The sequence below is a fragment of the Chelonoidis abingdonii genome, chromosome 19 (genome assembly GCF_003597395.2).
Source record: "Chelonoidis abingdonii isolate Lonesome George chromosome 19, CheloAbing_2.0, whole genome shotgun sequence".
Taxonomy (NCBI): Eukaryota; Metazoa; Chordata; order Testudines; family Testudinidae; genus Chelonoidis; species Chelonoidis abingdonii.
The window spans coordinates 709,166-733,702 of NC_133787.1; the positions used below are offsets into that span (position 1 = coordinate 709,166).

Below are 24,537 nucleotides of genomic sequence, written 5' to 3' on the forward strand. Positions count from 1 at the left end.
CTGTCTCGTGCCTGCCGTTCTCCAGAGAGGTTCTAGCCTAGCTGTCGCTGGGTTTTCCAGCAATCAGGGCTGGTACTGAGCCATACTCTGCTGCTGATCTTTTGGAGGGGGGCGGGTCTTAAAGCCCCAGCTCACGGGAGCATGTGATTCTGAGAGACTCGGCTTTCATTCAGAAAGATCATTAACTGTCCCGTCTTCATGGTGGCAGAGAGAGTGGGAGCTGTGAAGGCTCTGAGACAAGACAAATGAAAAGAACCCGGCATTTCTTGTAGTCTGAAATGGAACAATTTGTATGCCTGGTTTGGTGGGGCCAATTCGTGGATTTTGGTTGGTCATACACTGACCCCAGGGTCGAAAGGTGTTTCCGTGTGGGGACGAATGCTGGCCTCCACACCCCGCTCAGGTTCCTGGGCTGCCATCACAAGCCAGGGCCTCACGCCCAAGCTGGGCTAGTTCTGGGAGACTCCAGTGCCCCAAGCGCTGCTCCCACTCAGCCCCTCGCCCACCATGCTGCCATCCTGGCTGCCCAGCTTTCCGTCTGCCCTTCCCACTGTACGGTGCCATGCTGTCTGTGGGGGAAGCGCTTGGCACTTGTGCAGGCCACCTGGCCGGGAAGTTCCCAAGGTGCTTTGCCAGCAAGAGGAAGCCCCTGTGTCTGTGCAATCTATAGACAGGGAAACTAAGGTGCGGAGTGAGGCAGCGTCCTGCCTAGGGTCCCCCAGAGTTGGCAGCAGAGCCCAGGAGTCCCAGCCCCTTGTTCTCTGCTCTAACCATTAGACACCAGTGCCTAGCGCTGTGCGCTGCTAGTGAATACAGTGCAGTCACCCTTAGAGTTACTGGGGAAAATATTGGAGACCCCCTCCCCTCCCAAAGGGCACAGGACAGGGGCAAGCAGCCAGGGCCAGCTAGGGTCCATCAGCTAGGGCCCTTGTTCTGCTCTCAATCACATGGGCACAGTGCCCTGGAGAGTCAGTGAGACCAATACCGGAATTGGGCCCTTGCAACAGGAGGTCTTTGGGACTGGGAGTCAGGATTCTGGAGCTCTGTGATTCAAGCGTCCCCTGGTGCCTCAGTTTCCCCATCTGTAGTGGAGGAAGGATGATCCTGGACTGGCTTTCTCAAGTGCCTCCTGTTTGGGGGGATCAAGAGGTCAGTGCTGCCAGTGGCCCTTCACATCCATGACCCGCCCCAGCCCCCACTCCTCCTGCCTGTGCCCTGTTCCCATGGCAAAGGGCTGCTTTCCGCCCCCAGTGGGGGGGGGGGGCTGCTTCATGGCTCTGTGAGTCTGCAGCTTCCCCAAAGCTGCCACCAGTCCCCAAAGCTGTCTGCTCCCCCTCTCAGGTGGCTCGGGTGATGTATAGCCTGGCACAGGAGCTACTCCCAGCAAGTAGTCAGTGCCATGGCCTTTGTGCCCCCCGCCCTGGGGATGGCATTGCTGGGGGAACGGGGAAGCTGGTAGGGTGCTTCAGAAATCCCCAGGGCTGCTGGCAGCTGGTGTCATTCTCAGCAGCCTTCAGGAGGCTGGCTCGACACAGGCAGCCTCGGGTCTGGAGCATCAAATGGGGTTGGAGCCTCCTGCTTCCCCTGCCCTCGTGGGCTGTGCCCAGGCTGCCAACCCAAGGGGCAAGGTAGTGGAAATCGAGCCCCAGTTCTCAAAGGACCAGGCCCAGTGCACGTGCTGCGAGCCCCAGCCTTTGACCACGTTTGATCTACCCTCAGGAGGCTAAGGCATTGCCCCCCCACCGCACCCCTCCTGGTATCGTGGGCGGATGGCAGCCTAGTGGGTGCTGGATCGGGTGACCAGAGCCTGTCCCCGTGAGGCTTGATGCAAGCAGACTGTGTTCTCTGGGGTCAGCTCGCTGGCTGGGCTGGAGCTGGGGTTTCTCACGGCGCTGGCACTTCCTGTCCAGTTGGCAGGGGCAGGGGGAGGGGGAGCCAGGCACCTGAAATGGAAGCACAAGCTGGGTGGGAGCGTGATGCGAGGGGCCCAGCCTGCTGCCAGGCGGCCCAGCCCCCTCTGCCCCCTCTCCCCAGCTCCCTTCCCCGCAGGCGGATCTGGACAGGATGTGAGCTCTTCCGAGCAGGAAAAGCAGGCAAAAGGCCATATTAGGGAAAGCTCCGTCCTGGCCCACTCCCCTGAGCCAGGCCCCTGGCTCCCACAGCAGCCACTGGGGGTGGGGGGGGGACCTCAGCAGCAGTGTAATGACTCTGCTTTTTCGCCCCGGAGCAAACGAGTGACTCGAGCTCTGCTCTGTCTCCATACGGTCCGCCCAACCTAAGGCAGCATTGGCAGCCCTGGGCTCAGAGCCTCCTGGGGATCACAAGATGGGCTTTCCAATGGGGAATTTCAGTTGGTTTGTTGTTTGGGGCTTTTTGTGGTTAAGCATCTGGCTTTGAAGCCCAGGTGCGTGTGAGTCATGTTTCCAAGCTTTTCTCCACTGTGACATGGGCTAGAGACCGGCTGGAAATAAACCAGAGCTGAGATCCTGTCATCATCACAGGACTCCCGGAGCCGGGGCTTGGGCACTTGTATCCCGAACTGGTGCTAAATGTGTGAGAGGCAGGCCCACCTGCCGTTGCTCTCCCTCCTCGGGGCCCGCTGGGCCTGGCTCTGGGGGTGAATTTGAAGCCCGTGGGAGTGGGATGTCCCAGTTTCCGGCTTTACTTCAGTTGTCAGTTCCCATTGGCTTTACACCAGTGTCGTTCCAGTGGGGTCACGCCTGACAGACCCATCCCGCTAGGTACTCAGCCGCTAGGGGAGGCACTCAGCAGGGTAGGACCCTTGGTCCATTGTCGTTTCTGATCTGGCGCTAGCTGCTCCCAGGTGGGGATGGGGCCTGTAGCTCACCACACTCAACGCCCGCCCAGCCGTACATGGTGCCAGGGATGGGCTCAGCGCCTTGCGAGGAGTGAGAGCAGGATCAGACCTCTCTTTAGACAGCCCTAGAGTGAAGGGGCCTTTTCTTGGCTCACTTCAAACGCTGTGAACTAGCCATGCTGCAGGAGGTCGCTGGTCTCGGCCGGGCGCTGTCTCTGCTGCTTCCCCCGCTGCGCACCTGGGCCCCTCCCTGCCCCCCTAGAGGGGCCTTCACAGCAGGTGCTGCTGGAGCAGGGGTGTGGGAGGAATGGCTGACCCCCAGCATCCGGCTTTCTCTGGGACTGGCTGCCCACTGGTCCCTGATTCCCAGCATGGCTGAGCCCCGTCACCCCCCCTCATGGGGGAGCCCCCGGCTGCTAGGAACCCCCCTCTGTCTGGGGCAGGTGGGAAATAGAGCTGGAGAGCAGTTGGGCTCTCAGGAGAGGGCAGGGAAACCACCTGCTTCTAGCCTGGACAGGGCAGACAGGAGCTGGGCCTGCTCCCCCCAGACAGCTCTGCCAGTGCCCCTCAACCCTGACCCCCTGCTGTCCCAGCCTTGGGCTCCCTCCCACTCTGCCAGTGCCCCACAGCCCTGTGGTCTCCCAGCCCTGGGCTTCCCCCCCACAGTTCTGCCGGTTCCCCTCAGTATCGCCCCAGAGCCCCAGCTATCCCAGCCCTGGACTCCTCTCTGCTCCTGCACCCAGCTTTGCTGGTGCCCCCCAGTCCCACTTGGAACAGTTCGCTTTGCAGAATCACAGATGAAGGTGTGACTCTTCGTGAGATGGGCAGGTGGGACGTGCCTCCATTTGAGCCAGTCGGGTCGTTCTGGCTTTACCCCATGAGGTCTGTAGGCAGCTGGGTCTGGAAGGGGTGGGGGGAGTCCCTTGTATCTTGGGGCAGTGGAGGGGCTGTGTGACAGGTGTAGCTGTGCCCCCGGGGGGCCATGTGGAGGGAGCTGCGTATGGGCTCAGTGCCTTGCGTTCCTCTTCCCACCTAGATCCCAGCCTCAGGCCAGGTGCCATTTGTAGCAGCAGCAAGCAGGGGCTGGCCAGGAAGCAGAGCAGTGCGGTGTGGGGATGACTAATCCCCAGCCGGCATCTCTGCCTGCAAAGGGCTGGGAGCAGAGTGACTGTGCATGGCCGAGCACTGAAGGTTCTTTCCATCACTCAGCCCCTGGGCCAGGCTGAGTTATATTTGGAAGCATAACCAATATGTCATGGTCCTGAGGAGCGCTGGCGAGTATTGACTATCAGTGCCCCTGGGCCAGGGAGGGAGCAGGAAATGGTGGGTCTCTATACCTGGGGCCTGATCTGGGGCACTTGCAGCCCTACAGGAGCCCTAGCACAGGGCAGCCAGGCATCCCCATCTCCACCACCAGGTCACTCTAAACTTGGAGGAGTGGTAGATATGCTGGAGGGAGGAATGGGATACAGAGGGACCTAGACAAATTAGAGAGTTGGGCCAAAAGAAACCTGACAAGGTTCAACAAGGACAAGTGCAGAGTCCTGCACTTAGGATGGAAGAATCCCATTCACTGCTACAGACTAGGGACCGAATGGCTAGGCAGCAGTTCTGCAGAAAAGGACCTAGAGGTTACAGTGGATGAGAAGCTGGATATGAGTCAACAGTGTGCCCTTGTTGTCAAGAAGGCTAACAGCATTTTGGGCCCTATAAGTAGAGGCATTGCCAGCAGATCGAGGGATGTGATCATTCCCCTCTATTTGACATTGGTGAGGCCTCATCTGGAGTACTGTGTCCAGTTTTGGGCTCCACACTACAAGAAGGATGTGGAAAAATTGGAAAGTATCCAGCAGAGGGCAACAAAAATGATTAGGGGTCTGGAGCACATAACTTATGAGGAGAAGCTGAGGGAACTGGGATTGTTTATCTCCAGAAGAGAAGAATGAGGGGGGATTTGATAGCTGCTTTTCAACTACCTGAAGGGGGTTCCAAGAGGGTGGATCTAGACTGTTCTCAGTGGTGGCAGATGACAGGACAAGGAGTATGGTCTCAAGTTGCAGTGGGGGAGGTTTAGGTTGGATATTAGAAAAACTTTTTCACTAGGAGGTTGGTGAAGCACTGGAATGGGTTACCTAGGGAGGTGGTGGAATCTCCTTCCTTAGATGTTTTTAAGGTCAGGCTTGACAAAGCCCTAGCTGGGATGATTCAGTTGGGGATTGGTCCTGCTTTGAGCAGGGAGTTGGACTAGATACCTCCTGAGGTCCCTTCCAACCCTGATATTCTATGATTCTGTGATTCTATGCCTCTCACAAAGCCTTAATGTCCGATTCCCCTGGGGGAGGGGCTCTAAGTTGGTGGGGCTGGGATGGGGAGGACACAGCATCTGGGTGCCCAGCTCCGGTTCCCTTCAATGAGACCTGGGTGTCCAACCACCGTGTTTTGTGAGCTGGCAGTGCCCTGTTAAGGGACAGTGCGACACACGCCTTGCTTATCTCCCAGCAGATCTCTGGCAACCGCTGCATCGTGCCCAGTGGGAGTTCAGCAGAGCACAGGGCAGGGTGGGGGGATGCAGGCAGGCCATGGGAGATGCTGGCGGAGCCCAGCCAGTGGGTTTCTGACCAGGGTCACTCATCCACAGGGGCAGCCCTGCAGCCCGAGCGCTAGCCTGTCTCTGTCCTGCCGGGGCATGGCTGGACTGTGTGCACAGGGGATCCTGGACCGGGGCTGCTGGCTGTGGGCTGACCCTGCTGGTCTCTTGGGCCACCGAGTGTCACCAAGCGGGGTCCTCTCATGAAGGGCTACCACAAAGGCCTTTTGCCAACCGCATGGGCTGCAAGGATATCGCTCAGGGCGGGGATCACCACGGGGACCTTCCAGCTCTCAGGGGAGCCTGGCAGCAGTGAGCACCTGTGGCTGCTTTGCAGGCACTGGGGCAGGGAGCTCAATGCTTTGGGAGGGGAAGGCCCAGTCCATACAGCACTGGGGGAGAGAAGGCCAAGGTCTCTCGGTGCCCTGTCCCCAGCGATGGCCTTGAGCAGTGCAGGTGGCATGGGCGGCCAAGGGGCAGGAAGGCAGGGTCCCCGTGCGGCTGACTCACCCTCCCTCGTCTGTCCCCCCCCAGAACGTGCTGGCCAAGGCGCTGTATGACAACGTGTCCGAATCCCCGGACGAGCTCTCCTTCCGCAAGGGCGACATCATGACAGTGCTAGAGCGCAACACGCAGGGCCTGGATGGCTGGTGGCTCTGCTCGCTGCACGGGCGCCAGGGCATTGTGCCCGGCAACCGCCTGAAGATCCTGGTGGGCATGTATGACAAGAAGCAGCAGGCAGGACCTGGCCAAGGGCAGCCACCCTCCCACCAGCACCCGCTGCATCCCACCACCCGGCCGCCAGGGGACAGCATCTACCTGATCCCAGCCCCAAGCAAGGGGCAGCTGGGCCTCTACCCAGGCTCTGCGCCAGGGGCCCCCTTCCCCTCACCTCCAGCCAAGCAGCCGCTGATGTATCCAAAGCAGCCGCCGCCCCACGCCTGCCAGGACATCTACCAGGTGCCTCCGTCGCTGAGCCACACCCCGGACATCTCCACCAGCCCCCCACAGGAGATCTACCAGGTGCCCCCCGCTGCGGGGCTGGGCCAGGATATCTACCAGGTGCCACCGTCCTTGGACATGAGGAGCTGGGAAGGGCCGAAACCCCAGGGAAAGGTAGGACGCATCCCCACATGGTCCAGGGCCCAGTTCTGCCCTGAAAATTGCCCAGGGGCCCCATGGGGGGATCCAGGCAGCTCTCCCAGTGCTGGGGCAGGATCTGGAGGCAGGCATGATGGGCAGGGGATGTTTCTATTCTGGGTACCCCTGGGTTGTGGGGGAGCTCCCCAGCCTTTGCTTTCTGGAGAGTTTGGGGGCAATCTTTCCCTTCTGGGGGGTGCTGCGGGGCACTCGGGGAAACGTCCGCACAACCAGGCCCCCGCCCCTTTCAGGCTGGGTTTCAGCGCCATGCCTCTCACCAGGGCATCTTGCCTCCCAGCATGGGAGGGCACAAGTCTGTGTTCACTTGTGCCTGGGGCCAGGAGGGGAGGGGGCCAAAATGGGCATTAACCCCCTGCCGCCCACCTGGCCTCCATGCACATTGCAGCAGCCTGCGAGCTGCCCTCCTTTGGGCTTATTCTGTGGCCCCCAAGGGCACCCTCCTGCATGCCCCCTGTGCCAGCGGTAGGGGCAGTGTGCCAGCTCCCTGACACTGCGGGCTTTCGAGGGCAGGGCTGGCCCACAACATTTTGGCACCTTAGACAGGAGCTCCAATGATGCCCCTATGCCCCCTTGCTTGGGCCAAAACTTTGAAAAGTCTCAATTCTGCCATCTTCCTATTCTACTTGAGGGTCCACAGTCTGGGCCAGCTCGTGCTCTGTTGAGATGGTTGTAAGGCTGACCAGCCTCTCCTGTGTCATTGTGGAGAGTAGATGTGTTTTTATTAACTTTGGCTTGGAGAATCTGCGTTCTCCACTGGCAACTATTACAGGAAGTGTTAGAAGTATGTGCAGAGCAACAAAAGTATTTGGAAAAATCTTTTTTTATGCACATATATTCCAGAACAGCCTTTGGAGTTGATCCTGCTGAAATGTATCTTTTCAGTTATCAGCTAATCACTCACATCAATATCTCACATGTCATCATGTGTCAACACTGTCTCTAGTGCCCTGCATTGCTGGTGTAGGTCATCTTCAGGTATAGTAAGGAGTTTTGGAATATCCTACAACATGCCAAATATACTGCTCTGTTCCTTGAGCTGCATGAAATGTTCTTCAGTGACTGTATTGCACAATCTAGCACCTGGTTAAAGAATTCAACTTTGAATTGTTGTTTGAGGTCTTTTAAGGGATTATCCTGTTCCTCATAATCAAATGTTTTCTTCTTCGGTGACTCTTGTATTCTTGAATGGGTGGGAAAATAGCTTCAGTGTGAATTTCCTCTACCAGCTTCTGTGCGCTCTTCAGAACATTTTGAAATCCCTCATCTGACCGGTAAGACTATAGGTATCACTTTGCTTTGTCCAGTTGTTCCATTGTTCCAGATATATCAAGGTCTCTTGCTTACAACATTTATTTCAAACAGTGTGTCATGCGACAACATTAAGCCACACAGAAATTTGAAGTTATGTATGTTTCTGGTGATTCATCATAGAATATCAGGGTCGGAAGGGACCTCAGGAGGACCAATCCCCAACTAAATCAGCCCAGCCAGGGCTTTGTCAAGCCTGACCTTAAAAACCTCTAAGGAACGAGATTCCACCACCTCCCTAGGTAACCCATTCCAGTGCTTCAACACCCTCGTAATGAAAATTTTTTTCCTAATAGCCAACCTAACCTCCACTGGACTCTTTCCAATTTTTCCACATCCACAAAACTGGACACAGTACTCCAGATGAGAATTCTCAGAGTTATCAAGGAAAAACTACCTAGATGCTCTTGAACATTTATTTCAAAAGTATGTTCAGCTCACACGCACACAGAAATTTGAAGCTGATGTTTCTGGTGATCATTTCCCTCCCCCTGTTCTCACATGACAGTTCCTGTCATAGCATTATCCTCCAATGGCAACTATGGCATCATCTATCTTCCAATCTGGTGTTTGATAGGCTTTTATGCTTCCACTGACTTTCCCATCTTTGTGGCACTCAGTGGTTTCAGTGTCAGAGAGATATTCAGCACATGTTGCTTCAAAATTTGCCAAATCGATGAGTTGATGCAGAGAAAAAATACATAGCCTGCTTTGAATTACATTTAAAAAATTCAGCAGCCTCACTAGAAGCTGATGCTGCATCACTGACCACCAAGTTCAATGAATGAGAACTGCATGGGACAAAAAAAGCTCAGGGTTTAACTTCAGATCTGTGTCTGCATTCCTCTGTTCCTTTCCTCTCATGTTGGCACCATTATCGTGTATGATCTCATCATGTCAGTTATTTCCATTCCTGTATCTTCCAGCTTTTTAAAGAAGCACATTTGTCTATCCCAGCTCCTGTAGTATCATCAATGTCAATAAAAAATTCTAGAAAATGCTCTCTGACAGTCACCATTGCAAGGACATTTCATCTGCAAAAAGAAGTTCTGTTGTCCTTGGCAAAACTTCAGAGCATTAAAGCTTTGTTCAAAGTATGGCTAAAGATACCAGTTTTGCAGTCCATCAGAATAACAGAGTTTTGGGAAGCCATCCCCAACTACAGCATTAAAACTGCCAACAGCATTTAATGGCCTTTCCCGTCGATGTCACTATGGAAATAATCTTCTGCCATTTGCTTGAGAACTTCCGCCTGCAGTCTTTACTTTTGTGGCAGACTAATAGATCACAGAGGGGGATGATTCCTCACTTCCATTGAAAGGGCATCACAGTACACCTGACCTGGGAAGACTAACCCCCCTCCAAGCAGCTAATCATTGCCTGAGACTTTATGCAACTCCATTTATAACCCTGCTCTAGCTTTTGCTAAACCTCCTCCAGAGCCTGGTCCACTGGCATCATCTGGCGTCAAGCTTCATCCCTCACATGTTAAGCGCTGATTGGAGGAGACTTAGGCAGGCTTCTTGTGCTCAGCGGAGGAAGGCAATGGGAGGTTTAGCTGGGACAAGGGAAGTCTTCAGTTTGCTGGTTCCGCCCCTGTTACTGAGCGGGCAGCCCCCCAGTGCCCACTGCTCCAGCTCACTTTCTCCACTCCACCTCCTCGCTGAGGAATGGGCTGGACTTTTACCTTCATGTTTGATCAATTCCGGTACTAGCTTTTAAGAAAATTTGCCTCCAGACCAGTCCGCCTAGTTTGCCTAAATGGTGCACCTCTGGACAGTCTTGCCTGCAGGGACATTTTTCACTAGGTTCTGTTGTTTGTTACATAACGCACCATTAAAGTCACTATGGTTCTTCCATGGCTGCATGATGTCAGGTGTGCAGTCCAGAATAACAGAGTGATTCTTGCCAACTTTTCAGATTTCTGCACAATCTTCTGTTTGACTTTTGTTTGCCAGTAACTATATGAGCTTCTCATTTTGAATTGTTTTTCCAACCAAGCAGTGTGTGTACATTTCTTGGGTGGTGACTTTCTTCTTACATGCTCCTGGAGTTACAGCATCAAACTCAGCATCAGCTCCACAATTTTAAGGAACTTTCCATTGTTTGGACAGCATACAGCTGATCTTGAAGTGCCACCACAGTGCTAGGTTTTGGGTAGCAAGCATTCTCCACAATGGCAATGAGCCTTTTCAGAACATTTTTTGCCAAGAGAGCTCTGAGTGCAATCTTCTCTTGATGCTGATCATCTATGGTGGCCTTTAACCTTAGTCCTCATCTCAAGCTCTTTCCACCTATGGAATGCTCTCTGGTGATTTGCTGCCTTCTCATGGCATGCCAGATTTCTAGATTTTTCCAGTCCTTTGTTCCTGTAGAACCCAATGTGGCTGGAACATTAGACTGGAAGAGTTTGCAACAAAACAGTATGCAGCAGCATTCTGGGTTTTTGAGTACATAAGCTATGGCCTCTCCACTTTGTCACCATTGGGGATTTCACACCAGTAATGTGTTGGATGGAAACTTCTATTTTCATTGTCTTTGGGGAACATGAAGTTTTTCATTTGCTGTGGCCCATGCAGCACAAGGAAGTCCCTCAGGCTACTGCTCAAGTGGTCCATAGTCCTGGATCATCTAGACTTAAAGAACTAAACTCAGCAACAGCCATTTCTTGCACCTCCAACACACTCTTCTCTGATCTACACTTTTCTTCAAGTATGTGCATGGTTACTGTCATGGGCCCGGCACAGCACCAGCTGCCTCCTGGTCCCCCCTGACTCCATTTCCCCTGGGGGAGCCCATTCTCGGTACAGGAACCCCTTCTCCCACAAGAACCTTTTCTGGCAACCTCCCCCCATGGTCTGTATCGCACTGAGGTCAGCCAGGTCCCTTAACTTTTGCAAGGAGGGATCTTTCTGCACCTCGGCCTGGAACTCAGCAGCTGGGGCAGGAATGGGGACCTGCTCTCTCTCACCAACTGGATCTGAAGCCGCAGCCTCCTTGAGCTGTGTCTCTGGGTGTTCCCTCCCTACCAGGGTAAGGTCCTGCTTCTCGGGCAAGGTACCCTTCCCGAGGTCAGGGCAAAGTGTCCCCTGCAGGCTTGGGCTACGGGTCATGACCAGGGCCCCCTGGGGGTTGCTTGGCCAGTTCTCCATGTCCCCCCGCCCCCCATTAACACCTCAGTGGGTAAATGGGGGTGCACCCCCACTTCCTTGGGGCCCTTCTTGTCCCCCCATTTCAAGTGTACCCTCGCCATGGGCACCTTGAATGGGGTCCTGCCCACCCCTGTCAGGGTCAGATAGGTGTTGGGCATCACCTGCTCTGGAGCTACCACCTTGGACCAGGCCAGTGTCACCTCAGCGCCCGTGTCCCAGTATCCATAGACTTTCCTCCCATCCACCTCCAGGGGAACAAGGCACTCGCTCCACAGGGACAGTCCTGCGCCCACCCTGTAAACAGAAAACCTGATGTCCGGAGCATCCAGCTCTGCGGAGTTGTTGGCTTGGGGCCTTCCTCCCTCCTGAACAGTTGATAAGCTGCCAGCTCCCCTTGCCTGGGAAGCCTGCCCCTCGTCCAGCTTGGCCTTTACTCAGTTAACCCTCTGTGGGTCCAGTCTGCTCGGTCTGTGCCTGAGCCTGGGGCACTGGGTCTGTATGTAGCCTCTTTGGCTACAGTAGTTGGTAGGATATAGATATTCAGGCCTGTCTGCAAAGGCCTATACTTTAAGACTTATCACTTAGCTAGTTATAGAGGTATAAAAGAAAGAATCAAAAATCACTGTCTGTGTAGTGGCCTTCTCTTACTGTGACAGTCTGAGGCCTGGTTCTTTAGCAGCCCTAAACTGGGAAATGTATGGTCATGTCCTCACATTCCAAACTAGTCATATTAAAATAAGGCAGTCTGGGGCTGTGAGGAAGGTGATTCAATCTATCGCCTCCAGAGAAAGGGAAGAGCCTAGAAAATGTAAAAGGAAACTTAGTTTGATCGCATCCTGTTTGGCAAGAACTCACTTATCAATAGACGCAGCTGGAAAACCCTTACATCTGTATAGATGTAGAAATCCTTACTTCTGTATTGTGAAATCCTTACTTCTGTAATGTTTTATATGTTTATTTGCATGGTCTCTATCTGGTTCTGTAATTGTTTCTGTCTGCTGTATAATTAATTTTGCTAGGTGTAAACTAATTAAGGTGGTGAGATATAATTGGTTAGCTAATCATGCTACAATACGTTAGGACTGGTTAAGTAAATTTTAGTAGAATGATTGGTTAAGGTATAGCTAAAAATATTACTATATAAATTAGGGGCAAACAGGAAGTAAGTTGGGATTCGGAAAGTAAGGAAAAGGAACTTAAATTTAAGCTTGCTGGAAGTTTACCCCAATAAACATCGAATTGTTTGCACCTTTGGACTTCGGGTATTGTTGCTCTCTGTTCATGCGAGAAGGACCAGGAAAGGGTGAGAGTGAAGGAATAAACTCTCTAACATCTTGGTGCCGTGACCCAGATGCATCGCATTGGATAGGTGAGTGGCAGCCTGTGAGTCCCCCTCTCCAACAGTCCGCGCAGCTGCTTGGAATGGGTATGGCGAACTCTCATGATGGTAGTTGCGGGTTCTGGCAAGCTGGGATAAAGGATTTTTTGAACAAATGGATAAGGAAGAACCAGGGCCCATATCAGGTGCAGGGATCCACCTGGGATGAGATTGAGAAGGAGATAGGGGAGGTTTTGGGAGACCCCAAGGGAAAGGAATATAGGGAAAAGAGAATGGTATTACAAAGTTTGTGTGCTGGGATGACACACTGGGTAAAAAGGGAAGCTGATCTTCTCCAACACATTAAGGGTTTGGAGGGGATTGTGGATCAGCAGTGGATTTTAACAGAAGAATCTGTGTTAGCAGTAGAAGTGGCAGATTTGAAGGCACGGGATGGTGCACAGACAGAGGAGTCTTGTGAGGCAATCCGGAGAGAGAGGGATGAACTGCTGGGGAGAGTAGGAGACTTAGAGGAGGAATTGTATCAATGTAAACATAGGGGCAATGGACTTGGGGACCCCAGACCATCCACCCCACTAATGGAGCTGAAAGAGACACCTCCACCACCCTATCTTGGAAAAACACTGTACCCACCACTGCCAGTGGACGTTGTAAGCCAGCAAGCCACTGTTACAGCCCTGTGAGAGAGGCTACCCGGGAGGAACTACAGGAGGCAGGAATAGTGGCCCCAGTTGCAGGGTGGGGGGATCATGCCCCACAAGTAGTAGAACAGGCAGAAATCCGCCCCTTGTCCCTGAAGGACCGGGAGGCAGTACTGGGCCGTTTGGGAAAGGTACCCCAGGAGGATTGGGATCAGTTTGTGCTGTGGCTTTGGAGGTGGGCAGGAAGATGGAGGGTCTAACTCGTGAGGACCAGGTGACCATATGGTGTAGTCTTTTGGGACAGGGCACCTTAGAAATTGATGTGGCAGGAGTGGCACACCCATTTCTAATCCCTGGACAAGTGGCAAAACAGTTGTTTGGGGTGTACTCTCGTATTGCGGGGATGAATAAGATGAAGCGAATCCCTGGGGAAACGGGGCAAGATGCACTTAATCACATACAGGCATGGGCACGGTGCTGGGTAGATCCCCTAGACGGTCCATGGGTGATACCCCAGACAGGGGCACCAGGACCTGGTGGGGGTGTGGAGCATGGTAGGGATCCTCAGTTTGTGGGACATTTAAGGTTGCAGCATCCTGAACTTACTCCCAATCAGCTGCCCCAGTTTCTGGAACAGGCAGATGTGTGGGGGCAGATGCATCGAGGGGAGAGCTGGTCCATGTTATTACTGAAGGGGATCAGTACAAGGTGGAAAGGGGTGGGTCAGCCTGAAGGGGAGGAGGTAGAGGGCGAGGTCTTGGCTTTGTGGGGGTAGTCAGGGACGAGCAGGCAGCTATAGAGCAACAGATCCAGAGACTGCAGGCTAGACTGACTACCCAGGATCTTACCAGATCAGGGGGAACGTGGCCCCGGAGGCCAGGGGATTGGGACTGCCTGAAATGCCAGACACACAATTTTGCTTGGAGACAGGAATATCTTTGGTGCCAGGACCCCACCCTCCCTGTGAACCAGTGGGAGGGACAGAGGTGGGCGCTGCGATGTAGGGGTGCCCTGGGAGGCATCCTGTCCATGTTCTCAGTTTAGGACGGGATGCATCTGGTCGCCCCACGCTCCAGGGAGCAATCAAAGGGAGTCCCATGAGGGATTTTTTGATAGACACTGGAGCAGCCATCAGCTTAACCACATGGGGGCAGGGGAGACCCTCAGAAGGAACTATGACAATTGTAGGGGCAATGGGAGGGGAGACACAGTTAACCCTGAGGCGGGGACAGATCAAAGGAGTCTGGGGGGAAGAGGAGATTACGTGGGGTTGTAATGATGTGCTAAATCTGTTAGGGGCAGGAGATTTACACAAGCTGGGACTTGTACTGGATTTAGCCAATTCCAATACACACTACAGGATGGCGCTGACAAAATTCTAATCCCATCAAAGGAGGAGAAGCAGTGTTTTTGGTGGTGGCCAGGATGTTGGACCATACTGCAGTGGTCAGGACTCTGTGTTGCTGTGGATTGTCATAGCAGCTGGTGTATTGTTAACTATATTTGTGTCACTTTGTATATAAAAATGATTAAGGGGGGCACAACCCCCTAGTGAACAGCCACTAATTATAACCTATACGTAATGGAGTAAGCCCTCCCCCTCAGTGCACTAGACAACCCGGACCCAACCTTCTCGGGCCACTATAATGGGGAGTCTGGAACTCTAATTGGAACAGGTGTGGCCGCCCGTACGAGAGAAGGTGCAGGGCACGGAACTACACAAGGGGCAGTGGGACAAATGAAATATCAACACCGTCCACCTGGATGCCTGGCCCTATCAGGAAATCTGTCGCCATATGTCCTATGCTTTTCCAGGGATACCTGGGCAGGAGGATCCCAAAAGAAAAAAAAGAGGAAAAAAAGGAGTGGAGTGTTAGGATATAGATATTCAGGCCTGTCTGCAAAGGCCTATACTTTAAGACTTATCACTTAGCTAGTTATAGAGGTATAAAAGAAAGAATCAAAAATCACTGTCTGTGTAGTGGCCTTCTCTTACTGTGACAGTCTGAGGCCTGGTTCTTTAGCAGCCATAAACTGGGAAATGTATGGTCAAGTCCTCACATTCCAAACTAGTCATATTAAAATAAGGCAGTCTGGGGCTGTTAGGAAGGTGATTCGATCTATCGCCTCCAGAGAAAGGGAAGAGCCTAGAAAATGTAAAAGGAAACTTAGTTTGATCACATCCTGTCTGGCAAGAACTCACTTATCAATAGACACAGCTGGAAAACCCTTACATCTGTATAGATGTAGTTGTGAAATCCTTACTTCTGTATTGTTTTATATGTTTATTTGCATGGTCTCTGTCTGTTCTGTGATTGTTTCTGTCTGCTATATAATTAATTTTGCTAGGTGTAAACTAATTAAGGTGGAGGGATATAATTGGTTAGCTAATCACGTTACAATACTTTAGGATTGGTTAGGTAAATTTTAGTAGAATGATTGGTTAAGGTATAGCTAAAAATATTACTATATAAATTAGGGGCAAACAGGAAGTAAGTTGGGATTCGGAAAATAAGGAAAAGGAACTTAAATTTAAGCTTGCTGGAAGTTCATCCCAATAAACATCGAATTGTTTGCACCTTCAGACTTCGGCTATTGTTGCTCTTTGTCCATGCGAGAAGGACCAGGGAAGGGTGAGAGTGAAGGAATAAGCTCTCTAACAGTAGTAGCAGCCCCTGTCCCATTGGTCCCTTCGAGCTGGTCGGTTGGCCCTGACGCCGGATGTCCCCTTTGGGAGGGGGTTCTCCATGTTTTCCTTATGGGAGGTCCCAGGATCACTCCCTCTCTGCATCGTAGCAGGCCTGTTCCTTTGGGACTCCTCCCTGCCACCTCCTGTCCGGCTCTTCACAAACTCACTGGCCAGCCGCCTTGCATGTCGTGGGTTCTCTGGCTTTTGGTCTCTCAACCGCAGCCTCAGGTTGAATGGGCACCGCTCATACAAATGCTCCAGTACCAGCAGTTTAACCAGGTCCCCCTTCGTCTGGGCCCCATCTGCCCACTTGCTGGCATATCCCTCCATGCGGACGGCTAGTTGCAGATATGAGACCTCAGGGGTTTTATCCTGACCCCGGAACCTCTCCCGGTACATCTCAGGAATCAGCCCAAACTCGCACAGCAGGGCCTGCTTGAATAGTTCGTAGTCCCCTTTCTCCGCCCCTTCCAGTTGGCGGTACAATGCCACAGCTTTGGGGTCCAGTGGGTGAGACCCTGGAGTCTGTCCGCAGAATCAACCTGGTGCAGCTCGCAGGCCGTCTCAGAGGCAACCAGGAAGTCATCCATGTCCTCCCCCTCCTTACGCTGGGCCAGGATGCACTTATCAAAGCTCCGTGCAGTCCTGGCCTCCCGCTCCACTCACCGCAGCCGGGGGCCCGCTGCTCCTCAGCCTCACCAGCTCCAGTTCATGCTGACGCTGTCTCTCTTCATGCTGCCTCTGTCTCTCTTTCTCCTCCAGCTCCCGCTGCCTTTGTCTCTCTTCGTGCAGCCTCTGTTTCTCACGATCCTCCATCTCTCTCATTTTTAGCTCTCTCCCATTTTAGTCACTTCCGCTCCACGGATGCCTAGTGTCGCCGGGGGGGGGGGATCCCCTGCTGGCCAGCGAGCTTTGCCGGGAGGATCCCCTGCTGGCCGGGGAGGGGTCACGGTGCCCTTGGTATTCGCTGGGCTCCTTTCCCCTAGGCACAGGAAGGAAAAGGTCTTGGGAAGTTTTCAGCAGCCGGCTGACCACTCCCAGGGGGGACAGACATTGGTGCCTGCGCTGCATCTGCCAGGCTGCTTCCCTCAGAGACAGGGATCAGTTCATTCAAGTGATCTCCCTCCTCCAAGTGGGCAATCAGCTGGTCTTTGGTGAGCCTCCCACTGCACAGCCCCCTCTGCTTGCACAGCTCCACCAGGTCGCTCTTAAGCCACAGCCCCCTCTGCTAGCACAGCTCCACCAGGTCGCTCCTAAGCCGCAGACCCCTCTGCTAGCACAGCTCCACCAGGTTGCTCTTGAGCCGCTTGGCATACATCTTCCTGCTGGCCACTCGCAGGCCTGGGTGCTCGCCGTTCCCCACAGTTTCCAGGAAGTTTCCTAGTGTATCAGCCCTCCTTGAGGTCACCTCTTCTCTGCCAGGGTCGAGTGGCAGACTCCTCCGCCCCTGGGACTGCTTGCTGCAATCTCCCAGCAATCTCCCAGAGGACTTGTTACTGCAAAAGTCCTCTCTGGTCACACACTCCCAGGGGTTAATTACCCCCCGAAACCATCTCTCTCTGAATCTTCAGCACATCTGGTCCCCCTCAATCCCCCTTCATTTTACTGCTCCCCAGTCACTTACTGCAGGAAGCGCTGTCCACGGGGTGCAGTAGATCCCACCTTTGCCGCCAGTTGTCACGGAGTCCCCGGGCGATGCTCTGCAACTGCTCCCCGCAAAGCCAGGCAGGACTTTGGGGAGCCTTCTCTCCCTTGGAACAGATTGTCTTCAGGGCAAGAAGCTCACACAGCGTCACCTTCTGGGTCTCTCCTAGGAGCATTCAGCATATGCCCCTCCATACGCTTCCCACAGTGAGTCTGCCCAGGCGGGGTCCTGGGGAAGCCACCAGGTCCTGCACCCCCACTTCGCAATCAGACGTGACTCTTAGCCAGCCAGTAAAACAGAGGTTTATTAGATGACAGGAACACGGTCTAAAACAAAGCTTGTAGGTACAGAGAACCGGACCCCTCAGCCGGGTCCATTCTAAGGGGCAAGGAGCCAGACCCCAACATTTGCACTTCACTCCTCATCCCCAGCCAGCTCCAGACTGAAAACCCCCTCCAGCCCGTCTCTTTCCCGGGCCAGGAGGCCACCTCGTCTCTTTGTCTCCAACACCTTCATTTGGCACCTTGCAGAGGAGGAGGGTCCCAGGCCATCAGTTGCTAGGAGACAGTGTGTCAGGCATTTCGGTGCACTGGCCCTTTGCTCTGCTAGATACTTAAGAACTGCATAGGGGACACTGAGGCACCAACACAGTATTCAGAGAAAACATTAAGAACATTCCTAGTTCGTCACAGTTACATCCATTTGAGATGGAGATATAGATGCTGCTTTAGCTGCCAGGTAACCTGCACTCTGACTGACTGTGAGTTCAATCCTTGAGGGGGCCATTTAGGGAACTGGGGTAAAAATCCATCTGGGGTTGGTCCTGGTTTGAGCAGGAGGTTGGACTAGATACCACCTGAGGTCCCTTCCAACCTTGAGATTCTTATTTCGTTGATCAGGCATCTCCTCACTGCTCCCATCCTCACTGGGGCTGGAAGGCTCAGCGTGAACATTTGTGTCTATGTATCTCAGGAGAGCTCCTTCCTGCTTAGAGAGAAAAGCTTCCTTTGCTTGCTTTCTTTTTCTGAATGCTGCCCCAGAGGGGCGTTTTCTTCTTTCACTCATGACTGCTGTTCTGTGCCAGCTATAGTGGCTCTCAACACTCAGTTGAAGGGCACAAATAAGCAGGTGGTAGCAGGGCCTGAGTGAGGGAAGAAATCAGCATCTTAAGGGCCTAACTGGCTCCTACTACTTTAGTTGACTCCTGTTCTCCTCAAGTGGGTTCAGAGAAGCAACAGGAGACAGGAAGCTCCCTGACAAGCTGGTGTTATCGGTCCAGGCTCTTGGGGGTGCTAGAGAGGGACATAAGAGGCTCCTGCTGCTTTCTGTTATTCCCTCTCCCCTTTTCTGTTATGTCTCTCGTGCCCTCCTTCCTCCAGCACAGCACTCCACCATCTCTGTGCATCTAGAGCAGGGAGAATACATATGCACCAGCAGCAGACACAATTTTCGACACTCTGGGTCCTAGTGGTGGCCCCACCACAGTCTGGCACCTAAGGCGGCCACCTCAGTTTGCCTCATGGTAAGGCCAGCCCTGCTTGGGGGTACATCTCCACCCCACGGGGCTCTCTCCCTGGACAGACACACCGTGGTGCAGGGGCCTGGCGGTGCCTTCTGGCGGTTAGAGCTGGGGATGAGGAGTGCGGCGTGGTATGGCTGGGTTAACGGAGCACCGGGCTGTGCTGAATCCCAGCACCGGGCCGTGATGGGTGCGGGGCCGTGCTCTGATGCCGCCTGACTTTGTTAGACCCACTAATGAGCTGGACAGGGACATGTGTGCCCCCGCCAAGCCCCTCTGCCAGTAGCAGCACCAGCACCCACCAGGGGGCACCTCCTTGCCCAGTGTTATCTAGCAGGGGTCATTTACCACAGGATGCCCAGCAGCTGGGCAGGCCTCAGAGGCTGCTGGCAGGGGCTGGCACACCTGGGCACAGGAGCCCTGACACAGTGTTTCCTTGGGCTGTTTTCCAGGCTGTCTTCCTGCCCAGCACCCCCTGGGGGTGCAGCTGCGGGACTAGCTCCAGGTCTCTTTGGAAGTGGGGAGGGCAGCGTGGCAGCTCTGGGGAGAGAGATCACCGCCTGGGCATGCAGCACTCTCCCCGGCTGCAGAGCAGGGGGCCTGCTGGTCCCTTGTGGGTCTCCTGTGGCCTCTGCTATGAGGCTGGGGGGATAGGACGGGCACTGGGAAGCTCCAGGAGGCAGAGGGTCCAGACCAAGCCGCTGGGGCAGCAGGAGGGTCTGTGTTTGGGGGTCCGCTGGTCCCGGAAGTGGGTTTGAGTCCCACCCATGCCTGTGGCACCCAGTCCGTGGATGGAGCTGAAGCTGGTGAGAGGTGCTGGCTGGGCTGGGCCCATCCCTCCTGCCTGTCTCTGATGGTTGTGCCAGCCGCAGGGAAGGATTTGTGGGCAGTATGCTACAGAGGGAGTGAGGTGGTAAACAGGAGCCCTAGCTTGCATCTTTGCTTCCAGCAGAGGCCTGGTGAGCACTGCTGCCAGGTGCCCAGTATGTCCTTTGCTCACAACGTCGCGGGGTGAGAGTCACCGCTCCTGAGCCCCATGGGCAGAGTGCTGGTGGCCAGATAAAGGGCCTGCCATGCCCCAGCTGGAGGTTCAAAGGGGCACAGCTCAGTGAGTCTTTTGCTCCATGGGAAATTCAGCCCCATGGGCACTGAGTCACTGGCACCGCGCAGGGCAGAGCCCTGTCTGTTGGGAGCTTTGTGGGAAGCCCTAAAGAGGGGCCAGATTAATGTTGGAGTGTTACAGACCCTCAACGTCAGCCAAGATGGGGAAAGGGGGCAAGCAGGCCCTGTGGTCTGACCACAGCACTGGGGAAACCGACTGGTACCCCAGGGCCTAGCCAAGCGCAGCTGGCACCAAGCAACCCAGGTGGCCTGGGGGAGGGAAGAAGGCAGGAGAGCTCATGTGGGTCAGGGAACTAGGCGCCTCTCCGCCATACACTGGCCATGTTGGGGTGCGGGACAGCTCACATCTGTGCTTGAGACAAGGCCCTCAGCCAGCATCCCAGCAGTCACAAGCAATGGCTATCTTGGGGTTGCTGGCAGCTGAGGTCTGGCCTGCTGCGCCCCGGGTCTGAGCTGGGTCTGCAGTGAACACCCGGCCCTAGGGGTGGGGAGCTCCGGGTTCTGTTCCAGGCTCTGCTGATGACTTTAGCTGCCACCCTGCCTCAGTTTCCCCACCTATCAAATGGAGGCAGTGACGCTTGTCCTGTCAAGCTCTGCAATGGGGAGTAGCCGCTCCAGCCTCCTGGTCTGGGTTCATGTGCCAGATGTAGATGCATGTCATAAAATCTCTGGCCATTTCTGTACAAGTGAGCGTGCCCCAGGGCTGCGCAGGCAGGAAAAGCCCGTAAGTTAGCAAGCTTTTTGCAGAGCCCCATTAATGCGAATCCCTAGCTGGGGATCTCAGAGCACTTTCCAGTGCAGGGTCAGTGTTGCCATCTGTAAGATGGGGAAACTGAGGTACGGAGGGAGGCTGTCCTGCCTACTTGCTTGCCCGGGGGCTCTGTGCCAAGGCCGTGTACCTAGGGCCCCCCCAGCACCTGGCAGAGGGTGTCTCGGTGGGGTCAGCGCAGCCGTGCCTGGGGGCCCGATTCTGCACTGCTCTGGGGTCCACATGGCTGGGGAGGAGGGCTCAGCCATGGGCGGGATCAGGGCCTGGATTCCCAGCTGTGGCGGGAGCCCAGGCCACACCCCACCTGCCCTTCCTCGGCAGCCTGACCTTGAGGCTGGGCCTGACATGGCAGCTGCCAAGACTGAGCACGTGATGCTGCTGCTTGGCCTGTGGCCAGCTGAGCCCGCAGTCCGGAGTCAGTTAGCTTCCCGGCCTGCTCCCAGCCGCTGGCCTCAGCAGGCAAGCACCAGCTGTAGCAGGAGCCAGAGGGGCCTTCTGTTCCCCCAGCTCACATCGCAGTGGGGGGCATGGTGGGGAGCTGGCATAAGGCCTGGCTGTGCTCGGTGGCTCCACCTGGCTGGACTACAGCCAGCACTGGGCGGAAAGGTGGGGGGCTGTTGGAGTGAGGGGCACTGTCACCACCCCCATTGGAGATTTTCAGTCCCCGATCCCTGCCCAGGGAGGGGGAGGGAAGACACCTTTCTGCACTGCCCGGCCCCCAGCTACGTTAGAGCGGACTCAGGGCTGTTCCAGCTTCTGCTCTGCTTCCTGAGATGCCCAGAATGGATAGATGGGGGGATAGAAGGCTGGGGGTGGAGAGTGGCTGGAGGGATGTGTACAGGGGTGTGGATGGTAAGAGAGGGATGGGGGGGTGGATGCAGGGATAGTGTGATGTGTCTGGGTAGCTAGAGGTATGTGTACGGAGGGCTGGGGGTGTGCAGTGGTGGAGGGTGAGAGAAGGGTATTTACGGGGCTGGAGGGGATGTGGCAGTGGAGGGGTACAGAGGGGTGTTGTACGGAGGGTTGGAGGGGTGCGGTGGCGGAGGGGGCCCATGGGATGTGTACAGGGGGCTGGAGGGGATGTGGCAGTGGAGGGGTACAGAGGGGTGTTGTACGGAGGGTTGGAGGGGTGCGGTGGCGGAGGGGCCCATGGGATGTGTACAGGGGGCTGGAGGAAACAGCAAAGTGTGTTCGGCTGGAGGGGTGCGGAGGTACGAGGCTCGTCACTGGCAGGGTTGTTTGTGTGGTGCAGGGGCAGAGTATGTAAGGGTGGAGAGCGAGAAGACAGAGGGTGTGTATGGGTGAGGGGGGCAGGAGGAAGACGTGGATGGACCAGAGGGGAGGTTTACTGGCCTGGAGTGTGTGCGGGGAACAGGATTACGGCTGGAGGGCAGGAGGATGGTTGTACGGGCTGAGGAGTTGGTGGGGGGGCAGAGGGGCATGGTGTGTTACGGGGCTGGAGTTGTGCGAGGAGAGAGGGAGGTCGTGTACGGGCTGGAGCGGGGTGCAGAGTGGAGGATGGGTGCTTACAGGGAGCTGGAGTGGCTGTGACAGAGGAGAGAGGGACAGGTGTGTGAGCGCGGGGGGTGCGGAGGCTGAGGGACAGAGGAGGTGTCTCGCGGGCTGGATGGTGTGTGCGTGGCGACCAGAGGGGATGGTATGTACGGGCAGGAGGGGGCCGAGGATGTGTCCGAGCGGAGGCGAGGAGGATGGTGGTCGAGCTGCGAGGCAGACGGCAGGTTGTCGGGCTGGAGGGTGCGAGTGGAGGACAGAGTGTGTACGGCTGGGGTTTGGTGAGGACAAGGGGTGTGTATGGGGCTGGAGCGGGGGCGGCAGCAGAGGGGAACAGGGGGGTGTCTGTGGGGCTGGAGGGGGACAGAGGGTGTGTACAGTGTGTTCAGGGTGCTAGGGCATGAGCCAACCAGAGAGTCTGAGTAGCTTCTCATGCCATCCTGAAAGCAGCCGGGATCCGAGGCCCCTGCATCCAGCGGGCCTGGCAGCTGGGATGTGGGACTGTTCTGTGAGTGTTGCCCTGAGGCTGACCCCATCGCCCTGGTGTTCATCCCCTCCCTGTACAGCCCCGGGCTGGGCAGGCTCCAGGACATGCCCTTTTCATAGGCTTGACGTGCTGCTGCCAAACCCTGCTCCAAGTGTCACCCGGGGTGGGGAGAACTGGAACCCTGAGCTCCGAAAGCCCGAGCCCCTCTGTCAGAGTCCCCGGGTGATGCTCTGGAACTGCTCCCCACAAAGCCAGGCAGGACTTTGGGGAGCCTCCTCTCCCTTGGAGCAGACTGTCTTCAGGGCAAGAAGCTCACATGGCTTCACCTCCTGGGTCTCTCCTTGGAGCATTCAGCATCCTCTGCCCCTCCGTACGCTTCCCGCAGCAAATCCGCCCAGGCGGGGTCCTGGGGAAGCCGCGGGGTCCTGGGAAGCCACAGGGTCCTGCACCCCTACTTTGCAGTGTGATGTGACTCTCAGCCAGCCAGTAAAACAGGGGTTTATTCGATGACAGGAACACGGTCTAAAACAGAGCTTGTAGGTACAGAGAACGGGACCCCTCAGCAGGGTCCATTCTGGGGCCCAGTGAGGCAGACCCCCACATCTATCCTCACTTCCTGTCCCCAGCCAGCTCCAGAGTGCCACCCCCTCCAGCCCCTCCTTTCTGGCCTTTATCTCTTTCCCTGGCCTGGAGGTTACCTGATCTTTGCTTACCTTTAGCTATTCCCTTGCAGGGGGGAAGGGCCCTGACCGTTTGTTGCCAGGACAGAGTGTCGGCCATTTATACACACTGGAGACTTAAGAAATGCATAGGGGAACCTGGCACCCACACAGTATTCAGAGGAAACATTAACAGTCCCACTTCATCACACCCTCCCCTGGAGTGAGGGGACAGGGCCCTTGGCTGGAGTGGCTAGCCGACCCCCACCCCTGCCCCCTAGGGCAGCCCACAGGAGGTAGCACCACCCAGGCTGGCCTGGGGCTCTCTGCTGGTGCTGCGGGGTTCAGTACACAGGGCAGGGCCGTGGAATGCTGTAGGGAATGCCCTAGAGAAGCAAAACCCACCAGTCCCTCGGTGCCAGGGCAGCTAATCAGAGCAGCCCGGCTGGGCCTTTACAGGGGCCAGGGAGCAAAACCCCAGGCTGGCAACTGGCCTGGCTGCTGGTACCCTCCACGTCCCTGCCCCCAGGGGTTTGTCTTGCAGGGGTGTGGGGGAAATTCACCAGTACACTCTGGGACCAGAGGCTGCTGCTCCCAGATCTGTTAAGCCTTGAATTTCTGGCATCAGCTCTCACCTGAGTGCATATGTTACATCTGCTGGTTGGGATCGGGGGGCAGATGCGGCTGGGAAGCCTTGGCTAGGATGGCAGCAGGCTACGGGTCAGGACTGAGGGACATCGGCAGAGCTGGGATAGTGGGGGGCTGTGGGAGGGACCTTGCCTAGATACCTGCCCCTCCCCCCCACCGTGCAAGGTATGTGCACAGAGATGCATGCCCCATGACCCCCCCCGGCCGCTCAGGGGAACCCCAGCTAACTCCTGCCCACAGGGGCTGCTCTGAGTCCCAGGCACTAACAGATCCCTTAGGTGCCCCTGGCAGATGGGGGAGTCAAAGGAAAGCAGGGTGGAGTGTGCTAGGTCTGTGCCCCCCAGGGGAGGGGTCCCAGCCAGCCAGCTCTGGAGTCCTCTCTTTGCCATTCAGTATGTTTACAATGCTATTAACTCTCTCTGCTGCGAGACAGCTAGTGGCACCCCCCCACTCACACCCAGGGCTGCGATGGTGCCGGACC

The 24,537-nt window shown here is 55.5% G+C and overlaps 1 protein-coding gene across 1 annotated transcript in view; it reads left to right on the forward strand.

The window, feature by feature from the left end:
- Nucleotides 1-5,919: 5,919 nt before the first annotated feature.
- BCAR1 (BCAR1 scaffold protein, Cas family member) overlaps nucleotides 5,920-24,537 on the forward strand; it is a 34,570-nt gene continuing 15,952 nt past the window's right edge. The window contains exon 1 of the mRNA XM_032792255.2: nucleotides 5,920-6,521. Coding sequence (XP_032648146.1) covers nucleotides 6,015-6,521 — 507 coding nt within the window. The 5' untranslated portion in view covers nucleotides 5,920-6,014. The remainder of the gene's footprint in view (nucleotides 6,522-24,537) is intronic.